The 16,465-nt window shown below is 36.7% G+C and overlaps 2 protein-coding genes across 5 annotated transcripts in view; one reads left to right on the forward strand and one right to left on the reverse strand.

The window, feature by feature from the left end:
* Positions 1 to 10,600, reverse strand: part of rnf130 (ring finger protein 130) — a 39,427-nt gene extending 28,827 nt beyond the window's left edge. For 3 of the 4 annotated variants that reach the window (XM_039664471.2, XM_039664470.2, XM_089134924.1), the window contains exons 1-2: positions 10,405 to 10,600; positions 9,639 to 10,056 (exon numbers count right to left, since the gene is read on the reverse strand). In XM_039664471.2, the coding sequence (XP_039520405.1) occupies positions 9,639 to 9,912 (274 nt within the window). In that variant the 5' untranslated portion in view covers positions 9,913 to 10,056; positions 10,405 to 10,600. Of the gene's footprint in view, positions 1 to 9,638; positions 10,057 to 10,399 lie in introns of all 4 variants that reach the window. The other variant, XM_089134923.1, reaches the window with a different exon arrangement.
* Positions 10,601 to 13,654: 3,054 nt separating this feature from the next.
* LOC120474311 (proteinase-activated receptor 4) lies at positions 13,655 to 16,465 on the forward strand. The gene is made up of 2 exons (XM_039664469.2): positions 13,655 to 13,846; positions 14,607 to 16,465. Exons 1-2 carry the CDS (start codon positions 13,741 to 13,743, stop codon positions 15,620 to 15,622), a joined length of 1,122 nt encoding a protein of 373 aa, XP_039520403.2. The 5' UTR covers positions 13,655 to 13,740; the 3' UTR covers positions 15,623 to 16,465.

The following is a 16,465-nucleotide window of genomic DNA, read 5'->3' on the forward strand; positions in this document are numbered from 1 at the left end:
TTTGTTTGATTTTTTAGAAAAGAGAAATGAACAATGCAGTTTTTTTTCATTTTAAATGAAATCATTACATCATCATTATCAATTAAATGGACTAAATGCAAAAGACAGTCTTTAAAGACTTGCAAAGGAGACAAATGCAAAGCAATAAAACATTCAAATTTATGTTCTCACGTGTTCACTCAGCTCTCTAGTAAAGCAGAGAGAATAACAAATGCATAACGAGTTAAAAGTTACAGTCATCCAAATGCGATCCTGTTATGAAGCTTTGTTGGTATTCATCAGAACTCATGTAACTGAAAAGAAAATGCAGAGAGTTTATAATAAAGAAATTAATGCTATTACCAACATCAGAACACATAACACTTCTAATATTATCATGCAATATTATCAACCATTCTGGACATAATAATGCCCAACATTTCCAGAGCCAATTACATTGACTCAGAGGCTGATCAAGCAATCTGACACTAGGTCATTTCTACCAATCATTAGCTGAAACAAACAGATTGCCTGCATCATCACATCATGATCTTGTCCAATTGCTAGGCAGAGCATAATGTTTTTCACAAATTAAATGCAGTGCCGGAGGACATGAGCTTCCTAGAAATAGCTGTCTCTATTAATTCTAATCAGACGATGTGGAGCATGAGAGTTGATCAGTGCGAGTTTTAAAATCAAATTGATCCTGTGTATCTGGGGCATGTCTGTCATCACCAAGCAGAGGGGACATATCAGCCTTAATTATTATGGGTGAATATTTATAAAGCTATATCAGATACAATGAAGTCAACAACCCAGCCATAAAACACAGAGAATAAGTATCAAAAACAGTTTGATATTTTTGCTATTTTTCTGTGCCCTTAATCTGCACTGCCTAATCTTTAAGAATAAAATTAACATGAAGTTGTTTGTCATCTAAACCAACAAAACTTTGTCTTCAACAAAGAGTTTGCCTTATATGAATAAATTAAAATATGAATTGGACAAAAATAAAAATGCTAACTAAAGCTAAAGGTCAAAGTTTCATTCACTGCTCCACCCACAATAAAATGTTCTAAAATGTAATGTAATGGTATACAACTCTGTACAACACTAATATTAAATATTGCGATTAAATATGCAATTAGTAGCTAGATATAATTTGTAAAACTGGAATACTGTACATAACATCAACATTTATTGCCAGAATGACATTAAAAGATTGAAAACTGATACTTATAATCTCAACAAGAAAGAAAGTAGTTTTAAACATAAAATAAAATGCAAGTATATGCAGAAAACATCTGCCTTCTTTCAAGACTACACTTATCTTTGTTTATGTACCTCTAATACTCGGCACAACCACAACAGGCTTAGGAATGCTAGATACCATCAGCAGAAACAACAGAATCCTTCATCAGACCACCTGCGCTACAACCAGATAAACGTCACAAATAAGTCATATCTCAGTGAGGTATCTCTCATATCTCCCTGTGGGAGTAAGAGAGATGCGACTTAGTTTGTGCAAACCTGAACAGCTGGCACACAGTTCTTGTGCTGGATCTGAAACTGAGTGTGACATTTGCATCAACAAAAAAATTAATTCAAGTTAATCAACAACGAGTACTTTTAATCACTTCAACATTACATTACGCACACTTTAAATAAGGAAAACCTTTCAGACAGACCCAGAGTCATTCATCCACAGCAGAACTCCACTATAAAAAGCGCTGTTAGACTCATATGTAGGTCAATCCTGACAGAAGTGCACAATACAAAGTCACATCACATCTACTGTATTTTGTTCTGGCTATCTGGTGCTAAGAGGTAAAGACATGCTAGAGAGAGGGAGAAAAAAAAGGGAAGATACTTTACATCCTTGACAATTTCTAAAGAGTGAAATCACAGATAGAATATATCATAGTTAAGTGAACAAGAGGTGAAAAAAAACTGTCTATTAGAAGATTATATTATTAGGGCTGTGTTGAAAACATCTCAATTTGAACTGACGCTTGACATTCTGATAAACCAATATCGATTCTTAAATCCCAAGAATCAATCTTTTAATCTAAGCTGCTTTCATTCATTTAACTACATAAAATTTCAAAACTGCACAATTTTAACATTTTAAATGCATAAACTGAAAGGCTTCCCTGTATAAGTACGTCCCGCGTGACGTTACGCCATTTGGCACAGCCAACTTGACGGAATAGAAAATGCTAAACCGCCGGTGATAATACAGCTCGTCACAAAATATTCCTATCATGCCTGAGCGATGCTGTGCAGTTGGATGTGATCAGATACGTGATCATAGAAAAGGAATATCTTCATAGTACCAAAAGCTGATCTTGTATTTTATTTGACTCATCAGTGTGAAGCTGCTTTGATACAATCTGTATTGTGAAAAGCACTATATAAATAAATGTGACTTGACTTGACTTGACTTCTTATAGATCGTCAGAAACACAGGTTGAGACAACATGTCTCAATGACAAAATACTACACTACAGTGACACTGACTTGTGTGATATAGTTACAAGTATAAAAAGTATACATACGTATCATTTTTCCTTTTTCATGGATCAAACTAGATTCAACAAATTAATTTAAGATACACTTAATCTTGTTTGTAATTTTGTTTTGTGTTTTTCCCAGTAAACTCAGTTTAAAAATTATTACAGATAAGCCTACTATAATTTGGTGATAAAAATACATTGATCAACCTGTGATGATTGAAAAATAATTGAAGTGTAATAATATACTAATAATATATATTACCAACTGCAATGGATCTTTTAGGGGTGGCCCACCCCCAATAATAAATCCATTACCACTGAGTAGCTGACGGATTTATTCCGTCAAAATGGCTGAAACGAATCAAATCAAATCATAAGGTTGTCCTTAAGGCTGCAAGGGGTCATATGACTGGGAGATCCCTATAGTTTACAGCATTATTAAGAGAGATGTTTTTCCTTGAGAAAAATTTACATAATGTACCTAATTGAATCGCAACTTTTCTTGTTTTCTTCTTTTAAAACTTTTATTCTAAATATTGTTACAATTATTAAAGCCAGCTTCACAATAACATCCTCTAATGTTTTCCCCCAGCAACCAATTTCTGGCGGGTATTACTGTTTTGTGGTTTAGACCGGTTTGTCTAAGACATTCCATGTTGTTTAATAAAAATGCAGCAATTTTTATATTATGATAATTAGAATTTTAATAACATGATATGTATATTATGTTATTAAAATTGCTTTCAAGTTAACATTAAGTTTTTGCATACTATTTCATCCTTTTTGTATGTACCGAACTTGTCTTAAGTATTTGTGTGAATATAAACCAAGTTAACCATATTTATTTACAAACTACATTCAAACACAACACTAATTTGATTCTCAGCAGCTTGTCTCCTAATAATGTGCTCATCTCAAATAATACAACATTACAAACTCACGTATGCATCCAAGGAACAACACAGAGGAAACCCATGGGTATTAAGAAAAACAGGCAATTTGCTTCCTTAACCCTGCTGACCATTTCCAACATCACTTCATATGACCACACCACCACTGCAATCAATGTCTCAACATTACTGAAGCTCACATTTCCTGTCTGGATCAATTATTAGAAGCAAATGGCATGTCACATGGTTCCTGTCCATTCTTTCATCTGTTTCTTTTTACAAATGGATTTTTTTTTTTTGGATATTCTTCCTTGGGTAGTAGCAAATCAATGGACTGTTTACACGTCATATGATACTTAAGGAACCTCTCACAAGTGTTAACTTACAGAGCTATTTCTACCAGATTGAACCCATAAAAACCTGACTTTGTGACATTAACACATGCCGAAACACATCAATTAAATCGGATAATTGTATGAAACCTGCAGCATTAATATTTTTATAAACAACCAAGATCTGCGACTAGAAGATTTTTTTTTTCTGTGGAATACCACTCAAGCCTCTATCTTTCTCCTATTACAGCCTCTTCAACATGAAATGGTAAATTGTAAATGGACTGCATTTACATAGCGCTTTCACAGACCCAATGGCCTTATTTTGCCTCACATTCACCCATTCATACACCGACGGAATAATAATATATATTATATATCTTTTACATGCAATAAAAGATATTAAAAGGTAAAATAGAAATTATGAGAATGAAACAAGTACAGAAAGTAAACTATTTAAACTAAATATTTAATTTAACTTAATAAATTAGCCTACTTGATAAAGATGGACCATTGAGTTACTTAGCCATTGGCCACCTTGTCAAATGCCGGAACAGGAGTGAATCTATAGGTGGTTTGCAGTCACGTGATTGTGTTGACGCGAGGAATGCAGATGGAGGGCAAGGAGTGAAGAGCGCAATGGACGAGATGGAGGAAAATCCGTACTGTACTACTTTAGACGCTATTACAAGAGAAATATATAAACAGAAAATCGAAACATATGTTGGACGAGATCCTTACGTTATGAAGAGGACCGATTTTCAACTGAATTGAGAGATTTGCCTGCCATCAAGGCTGTAGATATCAGCAACTAACTCGTCTTACACACATACTTTGACTTTACAAAGTTCGGAAACTGGTACGTTACACGAACAGCCACATAAGTGTATTTAAACACCTGAATAATGTAATTATAAGCCACATAAATAATGTATTAACTCACATTTGACGAAGTGATCACTGCACACACACATAGGCATTTTCCCATTCGGCTCCTCCCCACCACAGACGTAGGTTTGCAAGGCATTTTTCCCGGTGTTTTTCTGTCAATTTCTTGTATTTCCCCCCCTTATGAACAACAACTTTTGGCACACGATAAAAACTCCTCGTGGTTTGATCGATTTGAGCAACCATAAACGACGCAAAACATAGGCATTTTGAGTGTGTTATAGTGCTTCCTAAATATAGAAAATCACTTCCTGCCCTCCATTTTCATTTCGCGCCATGGCAACCCAGTGGCGTGACGTCACGTGAAAACAAGCTATTAGCCCATATGTTAGGGCCATTTGCTACCATTTGGGCCTGTTCAAGGATCATAAATCACTTCACACTTGGAATCATGCTACAGGAGGTTTATCACCACAAATATTCATCACCTGTCACTGGACACAGTCTTGATTGAGGCTGCTATCTCTTTGGCTTGATTTGTTCATGTCTGATTGGGGGCTTTGTTGGACTGACATTTATTGGACTCAAGTTAATATTGGCAGGTGATTTTCTGTCTCACTACCCATTAGCTGAGTGTGGTTTGTTTTGTTGCCAGACCCCTAATGATGGCAGCAGCTGGTGGAGAAACTGAGAGAATTGAGTGAAAGACCCACAAAACCCTGCACACATTCTGTCTTTTTCTCATTCTCTCCCTATCTATACGCCTTCTTCACGGCAGCGCCATCTTTGATTTTTAATGAGAATGAAAGCGAGGCTGTGAGGGATAGACATGCATCTCTTCAATGGGCTGTACTGTTATTTAATGTGTTTTCGTTTTGTTCTGCTCATGAAACACTGGAAAAATATATTTCCAAGAAATTTTAGTTGACATAAAACTCCTGACAATATAAGCTGTGGAAAATTGTAAGTAATCTAGGAGCTTTATTCAGCTTTTTACAGCGGATGCCATAGGAAACACGGTAAGTCTATCCCTCACAGCCTCACTTTCATACCTGTCATGGCGCTGCTCTGAATAAGGTCTATAGTATGACCTAAAAGCATGCAAATCTTTTTGTGCTCGCCACCTTGTTTAGACTGATGAGCCACTGGTAAGCTATCTGAGAAGCAGGAGGAGAGATACAGACAGAGGTCAGGCGAATACACTGAGGTCTCCTGAGGAAATATAATCTTGAAGCAGTCAAACAGGAAGCTTGTTTTTTCTGTGTGAGACAGGCTCACTGAGGCATAAAGTGACTTAGCCTAGTAGGTTTTTCAAAGGCAAAAATACTGCACAATCTTATGGTTTGTTTAGTGCTGAAGCTCAAATGTTGATAGTGATGATGAGTGATTTGACACTTATCAAGGTTCAATAACTGCTTAGTTTCAACAGCCTGTTCTTCTATTGCTTATAAGTATAATGATAGTTAATAGAGATGGATCGACTGACGATATCTGTCTCAGTCCTGTGATCTGCTGAACATTCTTAAATGTAGGGCTAGTATTGTTTTTAATTGTAGCATGAACAAAGTGGAACAATAACATGTATAGCAATTAAAATATTAAACATGCATTAATCATGATGTGCACATTTTCAAGAGTAATTGTGGTCATTCTGCTCAACCAATGACAAGATAGTGACAGAAAAGAAAAATGCAAATAAAAGTAAAAAAATGACTTGGTGTATTTTTTTTGTGACGTGTGGTGCCATTCAGATGGTGTGTACGTGCATATGCACACTCTCAGCCTCACTCAAACGTCACAGCATTAGACTGTCAAACCCATTTGAAGAGCTTACCAGAGTTATACCGACGCATACATGCATACATACATACATACATGCATACATACATACATACATACAGTACATATTTAATGTCAGCATGAGCCAGACAATTTGACTTTTCTTCCCTATTGTGATGTATATCAGAATGAAACAAAAAAGCCGGGCAAGACTGTGTGAAAAGCTTAAACTTCATACCCACCATCACCACCCTTTCTCTTCAAATGTGTGCAGCTGAGAGCAGTAATATCCTAAACATTCCATTATTTGAGAGAATAAGTACTGAAATACTGAACCACTCAGGAATAATTAGAGTGAAATCACAAATGCAGCCATCCTCAGAGAGAGAGAGAGAAAGAAAAGCCCCTTTTACACAGAGATTCCAGAAAATACACGGATAATGTGACCCGGCATTTGTCCCGGGATTGTTTGATTTCGGTTCATTCACACTACCAGTGATTTGCCGGGATCTGTGAGTGCGTTCACACACAACCCGTAAAGATTCCGTAAAGACACATGGCGTCAGGATGAGACGTTTAACGTATACATCGAAAACATGTACACGCGCACAAAGCTGGTGAACGATCTCAGCTTCAGCGTGGATAGAGAGGAGCTCCTGGTCTCTGCTTCGTTCCAGTTTGCAGACATTTGTTCGTCCTTTCTTTGTTGATGACGAACACAAACTTTCTTCTAAGCAATAAAGTTGCACGAGCGTCATCACTATGAAACACCCCTTATGGCATTGGTCCTGGCTTTTGTTCACACAGCGAGCGTTCCGGGACTGATTCTGGCAATGTTACTAGGTCCCCAACCCGGCATTGATGCCGGTATCAATCTCCGGTCGTGTTTGCGTTCACACAGAAGGCATTCTGGCAATTTCCCGGCAGCTGTGTGAAAGGTGCTAGAGTGTAAGAGAGGATCCTGACTATAGATGTCAATTTCCATAAATTCCTTTTAAAACATTCTTTTTGGCCTCACCATATTCTAACATTATGCTGTATTGAGGGTCATTGTTTTGTGTGGATATATTCATACATGCATGTTATTAATTCTACCATGGTTAATAAGACGAGGGTGCGGATGCTTCATGTAATTTCAAAGTTTCACGCGACTGCAGCTATTAAAGGGGACGAAATGCGACAATCATAAGAGCATGTCCTGTGCAGTGGAAAGGTGGCTTATGATAACCCTGATTTATACGATACGTTTTATCGATTTAATTATTTTATTTATATTTAACTGTCAAATAAATGTTACAATGCCTAAACCTGACCTGACAGAGTAACAGAGGAAGTGGGTATTACTGTTTTATGTCAGTACTCTGCTTTTTTTATACCGAATCTTCTCTGAGAATCATTACCTTGCCTCCGATCCAATTGAGATGGCAATAAAAGAAGCAGAATAGCTTGTGGAAGTTTAGCTTTGGATTTACTGTCCACATTTACTCTTAAATGATAGAATGTCTCCTTTGGCTATTGTCTTTCTTCCCTCACTGCAAACAGGGGAATGGATGTGGTAATGTCCTTGAGAACATATTTCATATTAAATATAGAGCCTGGTGTCCCTTTTCCAGCGTCTGACTGGATCAGGATTAATGACCTACACTGGGTTCACTGAAATAATGACCAGCAGGTCAGACAACTGCTCTGGGTCAATTCAACACAGGTTAACTAACAGGATGCAAGTTGAAAATTGGTACAATGAGGGCTGGACGCAAGACATAGAAAATTGCCGTGCTGAAGTCATCAAAAACAAGGCTTGAAAACAGAACTTAAAATATGTGATCAGCAGTAAAGAAGATCCCTTGACTGCAACGGTTGCCATTGACATATTCATCTTCTTTAATCTTATAACAATGGCACAAAACCAAGTCAAAGTGTCCTGCACCTCAATAAGCATTCTAATGGTGCTATAATAAATATTGATTAATAATTGATTTACAGAGAATCTCAGTCTCAAGGATTTCTGGTGAATTCTGAGCATCCTGTAACCTGAACAAGCACAGTATAAGAGGACAACTGGGTTAGAGAAAGAGAGAGAGAGAGAGAGAGAGAGAGAGAGAGAGAGAGGGGGGGAGAGGGAGAGGGAGAGAGAGAGAGGGAGAGGGAGAGAGAGAGAGGGAGAGGGAGAGAGAGAGAGGGAGAGGGAGAGAGAGAGAGAGAGAGAATATATTATATATGCATCTGAACAGCGGAAGATGACACCAGCCAGCCTAAGAATGATTATAGATACTGCCCTTTCCTTAAGCCATTCAATACATACAGGAAAATTTTGCAAAAACTAAATGATTCAGCAGAATTTTGAATAACAAGTGTGAAGGAGATGAGATAAATGTACCTAAAACGTGTCAGCTGAAAAACAAATGGCGAAATGTTGATAAAGACAATCCACAGACAGCAGCCATGGCACTGCAAAAAGCAACTTTGGGGTTACAAGTACTGTAGGCTATGCATGATACTGTGATTGAACAAGTTTGTAAAACAATTGTGCAACACCGGTTGACGTCAGAGCAGGGCACCTAACATATGCTCTGAGTCACAAGAACTCCTAATTTAGTTCAGATGAGGGCAAGGGATGGTGTTATTGCAAACAAAGCAAGGCACACTTGTGTCCCTTATCCCCTACGTCACTGAATTTTCAGAACAGAGCACACAGCGGTGCATGGCCTCTTCAGGGGAGGTTATGCTAGTATATCGTATGAAGGGTGTACAGTTTACGTAGTCATCATTGCAGGAGAATCAGCCAAAACAGGACACCTGAATATCTCAAAGAGGTATACTGCTACATAGGTAGCTGAAAGGGTAACAATCTCAATCAAGTGAAGTAAAATAAAGTATTATAATAATTTCTATGAAGAAGTAATTATTCAACATCATGTTACTCTGCTGTGCACACTCCACACTGAGGAAATGACATGACGTGATGTGAAGTTGACACATATCAGGAAGGTTCTGATCTCCAAGTCCATAATGACTTCCAAAATAGTTCTCTTTCATAAGAATAATGGATTTGAACATATTTGAAAAGGTGACGAAATGAAGCAAACCACGAACACCTGCGTACAATATCAAACCATCTAAAAAGATTATTAGTTATGAGACAGTTATTGATGATATCCTTGATAAGTGAAGAGACAGAGCATCTGTTCTGGTGGAATATTTTTGAACACCTGAAATGATGACACCTTAAAATACCAATGCACATACACACTCACCACCATTAACAGCAGCAGGTGCGATCACAATCCCCTTCGCCTCTGTTTTAGGAGAATTCTGCCCGTACCGCCCGTCATTCTTCGTCACCAAATGTTGAGGATTGCCTTTATTGTCCAAAACGGTGGCGTTGACAGTGGCGCTATAATAATCCTCCTTGTTCACCATAGTTTTGTCGGCACCGATAGACTGCGTACACCTGGGCGAGACGAAGGCAAGGAGGAAGGCGAGAAGGCAGCTGCTGCATGACGCCGGCGCGGCCAATCTCTTCAGCATCTTCGGCAATGTCTTCACCGATCAACGCAACCCGACTCTGCGATTCTTTCAACGGTCAGCGCTCTGTCTCAAGAGCCCTCATGTAAACATACTGTCCTCCTCTCAAAACACAACGTCCATATGGTGAGCCATGCGTGGCTTCCCCTGACAGAAAGAAAGGGTAGATAGATTAGTCGACGGTAACGTTACAGACTCTGCAATGGCAACAAAACGCGTACATTTAACGTTAATTAGAGAGGCTTGTGTGTCCATTTAATAAACACAGTTTGCTTTTATTAAAGGCCGTTAAGTAGGCTCTTCTACAGGCCCTACCACTAGTAAATTGGCATTTAACGACTGTTAAAGGGAAACAAATGTGTCTCTTCTGGTGTCAGGACTGCTTTGTTCGTGCAACCAGCCCTGACAGGGACAGCTATGAAACAAAAACTCCTTTCCTCACGCGCGGAGATTTTCATTCAGTAAAAAGGGTTATTGCGAGATAGCATACCTTACCTGCTCGGTCGCTTCCACCTGTATTATTTTAAGTCAAACTCTCTCTTTGTTGTAATATTTCACAGAGCCGTGGCTCGTTCGGCCATAGGCAGACCAATGTGTTGCTGTTCTGCTTTTTTCCTGGTCGCCAACACTGAGTCGTACGCGTATGCGCATGCGCGAATCAGCGTGTCTCTCGCACAGTGAGATCAGATCAGTGGGAGGGAAGGACGGGGCCACATCACCATCATCTCAAAATGCGTATGCTGGGTCTCAATCACTTAATACAAGTGCCAGCCTTCGAGCCTCGAGGCCGTACTTTTTGAATTTCACGGGTCTAGAATTTGCAAAGAAGTTTTCAGTCAAAGATTAAAGAAAAGATCAACAGAAACATTATATATACAAATATATATATATATATATATATATATATATATATATATATATATATATTGTATATATTGTATATATGTTTTACATTACATGACCAGCAGAGCTGTTTTATTTCAGTTTGCTCATCTGAAATATGCTATTTACATGTAAACAAGGATGAATGTAAAGCATAGGCATTACCGATGATGTCATAATAATACAGAGGCAACTTCCATATTTGATAGCATCATATTGTTAATGTAGCCATATATTGGTCTGTAAAGATGAATCATGTACATTGACATTATAAACATCTCAGCAGCTATACTCTGAAAACCCAGAGCACGATTTTAAATAAAGTAGCCTAACAGTAACACTTTAAAAGGACTCATTTGTTAACATAAATGCATCAGTTTTAACATCAATAAGCAATATATTTTTGTGAGTTTAGTGTTTAATGTTTTAGTTAATACAAATGCAATTATTTATTATTTAGTTCAAAGTGCATTAACAGATAAAACTTGTTTAAAAATGTATTTGTAATTGTTGAAATTTCTTGAACTAACAAACTTCTACAGCATTTATTGTTCTTGGTTATTGTTAACTAATATAGTTAAGTAGCCTAATTGTTAATAAATGAATCCTTATTGAAAAATGTTGCTCAACATTTCTCATTATCGATGTTGAATCAATGTTTTAATTTCAGGATTATTTGATTAATAGAAAGTTCAAAAGAACAGCGTTTATCTGAAATTGAAATCTGTAACATTAAACACTATACCTTTCAAAAGCTATAGGGTCAGTAAGAATTTTTTATTTTATTTTATTTTTATTATTGGGGGAAAGAAATAAAATAAATCAATACTTTCATTCATCAAGGATGAGATTGATCACAAGTTAGCCTACAGTAAAGACATGTATAACAAAATATTCTGTTTAAAAAAAAATGCTGTTTTGAACTTTCTATTAATCAAAGAATCCTGAAAAAAATGTACACAACAGTTTTCAACATTTGTAATAATAATGAATTGGTTGAGCATCAAATCAGAATGATTTCAGACTGGAGATTCTGATGCTGAAAATTCAACTTTGATGAGTAAATTACATTTTACTATAAATTCATATAGAAAAAAAGCTGTTTTATATAAACATTTTATTAATATTTTACAATATTACTTTTCTTTGTATTTTCAATCAAATAAATGAAGCCTTGGTGAACAGAAGAGACTTCTTTTAAAAACATTAAACATCTTACACATCAAAAACTTTTAACTGGTTCATGGTGCTCTGCAGAACATTGGCACAGGCTGGTATGGAGGTGCACTGGACAACAGATCCAACTCACAGTTCTTTTCTTTTCTTTTCTGCACTATAACGAACAAATTCTTCTGTAATCTTGACAAATAGCAGGAGATACATGAATCTATAATTATTTTCCTCTTTATTGTCCTATGTTCACCTTTGAACAATTAGGCCTACCTTTAACTGCCCACTATGTACATAATTTCTCGTGTAACTTAATAATTGTAGAGATCTGTTTTTAGCCGAACGATTAAATACAATTATCACTCACCGGATCTCTGGCTCTCTCTAGTGGAGACCAAATATAATTCTACTTTACAATAAATCACAAAAACAACCTTGTTGTTGAGTGTCATTTCAGCAAGTCCAACTACTTGCCAGCTTTTAAATCAAACAGCATATTTCCTAGAGAAATATTCGTACATGTATTTATTTATTTATTTATTTTATCTTTAATGTTTCCATTAATAAGGAAAGTCGTCTTCCTGCATATACAGATTACGTTATGCATTACATTGAGATTTTTTCTTTATAGCCTAGCTACTTATGAAGTTGGTGAAAATGAAAATGATGTTTCTTCAGCATCAGAGAATGGTTCAGCATGTTAATTCATCATCCCAGTACATTTCATGACATATTTCTCGACCTATTCTTAAACAAAAATGTTTTACTCTATTTTGCATTATCATTCCAACTTGAAAACAATCCAGGGTTGAGACTGGGATAGTGAATACAGCTGATCTACAGACATGATACATGACATGATCGATACGATGGAAAACTGAACAGTTGAGTTGCATAAGAGTAAACGCGCCCTCTAGAGCTCACTGTCAACACCTACACTCTTAAAAATAAAGGTTATTTAGTGGTATGGAGGGATTCATGCATACAAGTGAACAGAAAATTTGCTGTTATATTAGACAAAAACTAATAGGCCTACTTAAAGAGAAGTGATAGTGAAGGCAAATCTTTAGTCATTAAAAAGTCGTTAAAGTTATCTTTGTACCATTATTTAATGCAACAATCTTTCATATTGTTATTAAAGGAAGTTATTATAACCCCCCCCCCCCCCCCCGCCCTTTCTTTTAAAGGATCTAAGAAAGGTAAATGCATGTTGTGGGTAAAGTAGGCCTTCTCCTTTTTTCAACAACCCATAGCATATTTCATTTCCTCCCAGTGTGATTCTATCTCTTCCTGTTTAGTCAAGCGGTGCTGTCATGGGTAAGACATTGTTATACTGTTTCACTAACATTGTCCAAATGGCTTAACAATTGTAGGCATCTCTAGACTTCTTTAAAACTGTCACCATTAAACCATTCGGTTCTAAATACTAAACATGTGAAATTGCTTTGTTTTTTTTTATCATTATGAAATCTGAAAAAAAAAATTTGATTTATTTTCTCAAACAACATAAACTATTCCCATATAAGTCAGAGCAGGAGGGAAAAGTGTAAACAGGAGAACACATCTGTTGACTATCTTCAGAAACAGAGAGAGGCACAATGGAGAGAAACTCAATGATTGGTCTAAACTCAAGGGGAGGCGGAGTGAGTCCCCACATCAAAAAAAAAAAAAAAAAAAAAACCTTGAGACCAAACTAAAGGGAGGAAAGAGATAGGCCTAGTATCTTTTAGCCTTGAAAAATACTTAAAACTTTTACACAAAGACAAGTTTTTCAGCACAATGTCATTTTTTGCAATTTCTCAATTGCTTTTTCTCCATCTCCTTCTCACTTTTCTTCACATCTCCTCAGCTTTAGAGGTGAACAGCTCCAACGGAATTGTTCCCAGTAAGTATTTTCTAATTATATTATTAACTTTAAGATTAACATTGTGTTTTAAGTGTCTGTGACTTTGGTGTGCTGACCTTTCTGTCAAAAATGTAGGTTTACAGAAAATTTACAGAAAAATTTCCTTTACATTTCCATGATCAGAAAGGAGCAGATGGAAGAATAATATTCTTATTATTAGATAGATACAGCAATCTAAATAATAAATAAGCATCATTATTACTGAAATTGTGTCATAATTTTCACAAAAGATATAGGTCAACACAGCATATTAAAAAATGTGGGAGGGATGTGATTGTGTGGTGCAACATGCACAGACATGAGATTCAATCACATTTAGTCATAACACATCTAGATTGTATCATATTCTTGCATTACCGGTGTAGTAGGCTGCTTAAGATTAAACTGAATAATAAATAAAACTTGAGGGAACAGTTCACCCAATAGATCAATTCTGTCATCATTACTCACTCTTAAGTTGTTCTAAACCTGTATGAGTTTATTTGTTCTGTCTGAAACATGTTAGTGGCAATCAGTTTCTGGTCCCCATTGACTTCGTGTTAAGAAACAGATTGAGGGTGAGTACATAATGACAGAATTTATATTGTGAACTCTCCTTTTGAACTGGTTGTTCGGACCAATAATGTCCATTTGACTGGACTGCACATAGTATTCACTTAGTAGTTATGACTGTGATTGCTTTCTGGGTTAATATTGCGATTAAATGAGTAATTATTTTCTGTTATTCTCTCTCTCACAGAGGGGAGGAGCCTTGTTGTGTTTAATGATACACTTCTAGGCGAGCATACGGAGCAGATCCAGAGCTACAGGACTACACTAGTGATTCCTCTTATCTGCCTCTCAGCCTTTTTAATCGGGCTTCCCACAAACACATTAGCCCTCTGGTTGCTGGTCCAGCGAACCAAAAAGCTCCCTTCCACCATTCTGCTGATCAACCTCACCACCTGTGATCTTCTGCTACTGCTGGTGCTCCCCTTTCGTATCGTCTACCACTTCCTAGGCAACAACTGGACATTTGGAGAACCATTCTGTCGAATTGTAATTGCGCTCTTCTATGGAAACATGTACGGCTCAGTGGTATGTCTGGCACTGATCGCTGTGGATCGCTATGTAGCTCTCGTCCACCCTTTTGATGCCAAGACATTTCGTAGTAACAAGAACTCAATCTATATGAGTGTTTTGGTTTGGACAGTAGTTGTAGCTGCTGCTGTGCCCTTGTTAGCCTCAAAACAGTCTTATAACATAAAGAATCTTTCAATAACAACCTGTCATGATGCACTGCCTTTAGAAGAGCAGGAAAAGTACTTCCTGCCGTACTTTGCTACTCTCTTCTCCCTCTGCTTTCTGCTTCCACTGTTGGTTGTGCTGTTCTGCTATTCAGCAGTGATACGCACCCTTATGGCTGAAGGCCAGCATTTTGCCCATGCAGTTAGAGTAACTGTGCTGATGTTGATGGTTTTTATTGTTTGCTTATTGCCTAGCAATGTTCTCTTGCTGTTGCATTACTCCAAATCGGACTTCGCCAACAATGACCTTTATGTCCCGTACCTGATCACTTTGTCTCTCAGCACCTTCAACAGTTGCATCGATCCTTTCATCTTTTATTATGTGTCTAAGGATTTCAGACAGCGGTTAAAGGACGCTCTAAGGTGTTTTGGGTCTGATTCAGAGTCCTCCTCAGAATCCAGGACAAGGATGACCTTACTATCAAAGATGAGCAGGACTGAAGGATCCTTAAATGTAGAAACAGCTTGATCGTGAGGTTAGCATAAGTTATGGAAAGATACTAGGCTATATGACTCAAAATTCTAGGGTGTATTGAATGACTAATACTAGAGGGTCTTTCTATCTGTCCATCCATCTGTCAGTCTGCCTATCCATGAAAGTAATTTAAGATTAGTTTAATTTGCACATGAAAAACTGGAATGAGGATATATTAATGCCATTTTCTTCTTTCTTTCCTTTAGACATTAGAGACAAATAGATGTATTTCAAAACATGTTTGCATCTAAATGGATTAATAATGATGGTTAATGCTTAAAAACTCAGTTTCATACTGTCTTAATACAGTTACCCAAAAACAATCAGGGGACAGTGTGAATTAGAGCTTCTGCTAATGCTTGAAAGATTCACCAAAATTGGGTTAGAATTTTTAGAATTGTACAATTAAAAATGTTATATCATATTATAAATGTAATGCACATTTCAACCATGAATTATACTGTATAGCAGACAGTACAATTGTGCTGTATAGTGTAAACCATTGAATAGCAAATGTCTTTTATAAGCCCTCTGCTATAGAAGCATGCATAATAATAGTTTCTTTGTGAAGTCCGTAAATAGGAAGTACAGAACCACATTGCAACCATATCAAGCTATTATGTTATGAACTGCTGATCTTTTTTTTAGATTCATGATATTAACTATGGATATGAGTCTGACAACCAAAAATGTATATTTAAACGTATTTCAACATATTGTTTTATAATACAAAACCTGACAAATCTATTCTTGTGAAATGTTTTAATTTGTTTTGGTTTGAGAAAGTACTCCCTCCAATTACCTTTATATGTCAACATTAAAATGACATTAAATGCA

Source organism: Pimephales promelas, chromosome 9 (genome assembly GCF_988280905.1).
Source record: "Pimephales promelas chromosome 9, fPimPro1.hap1.1, whole genome shotgun sequence".
NCBI lineage: Eukaryota > Metazoa > Chordata > Actinopteri > Cypriniformes > Leuciscidae > Pimephales > Pimephales promelas.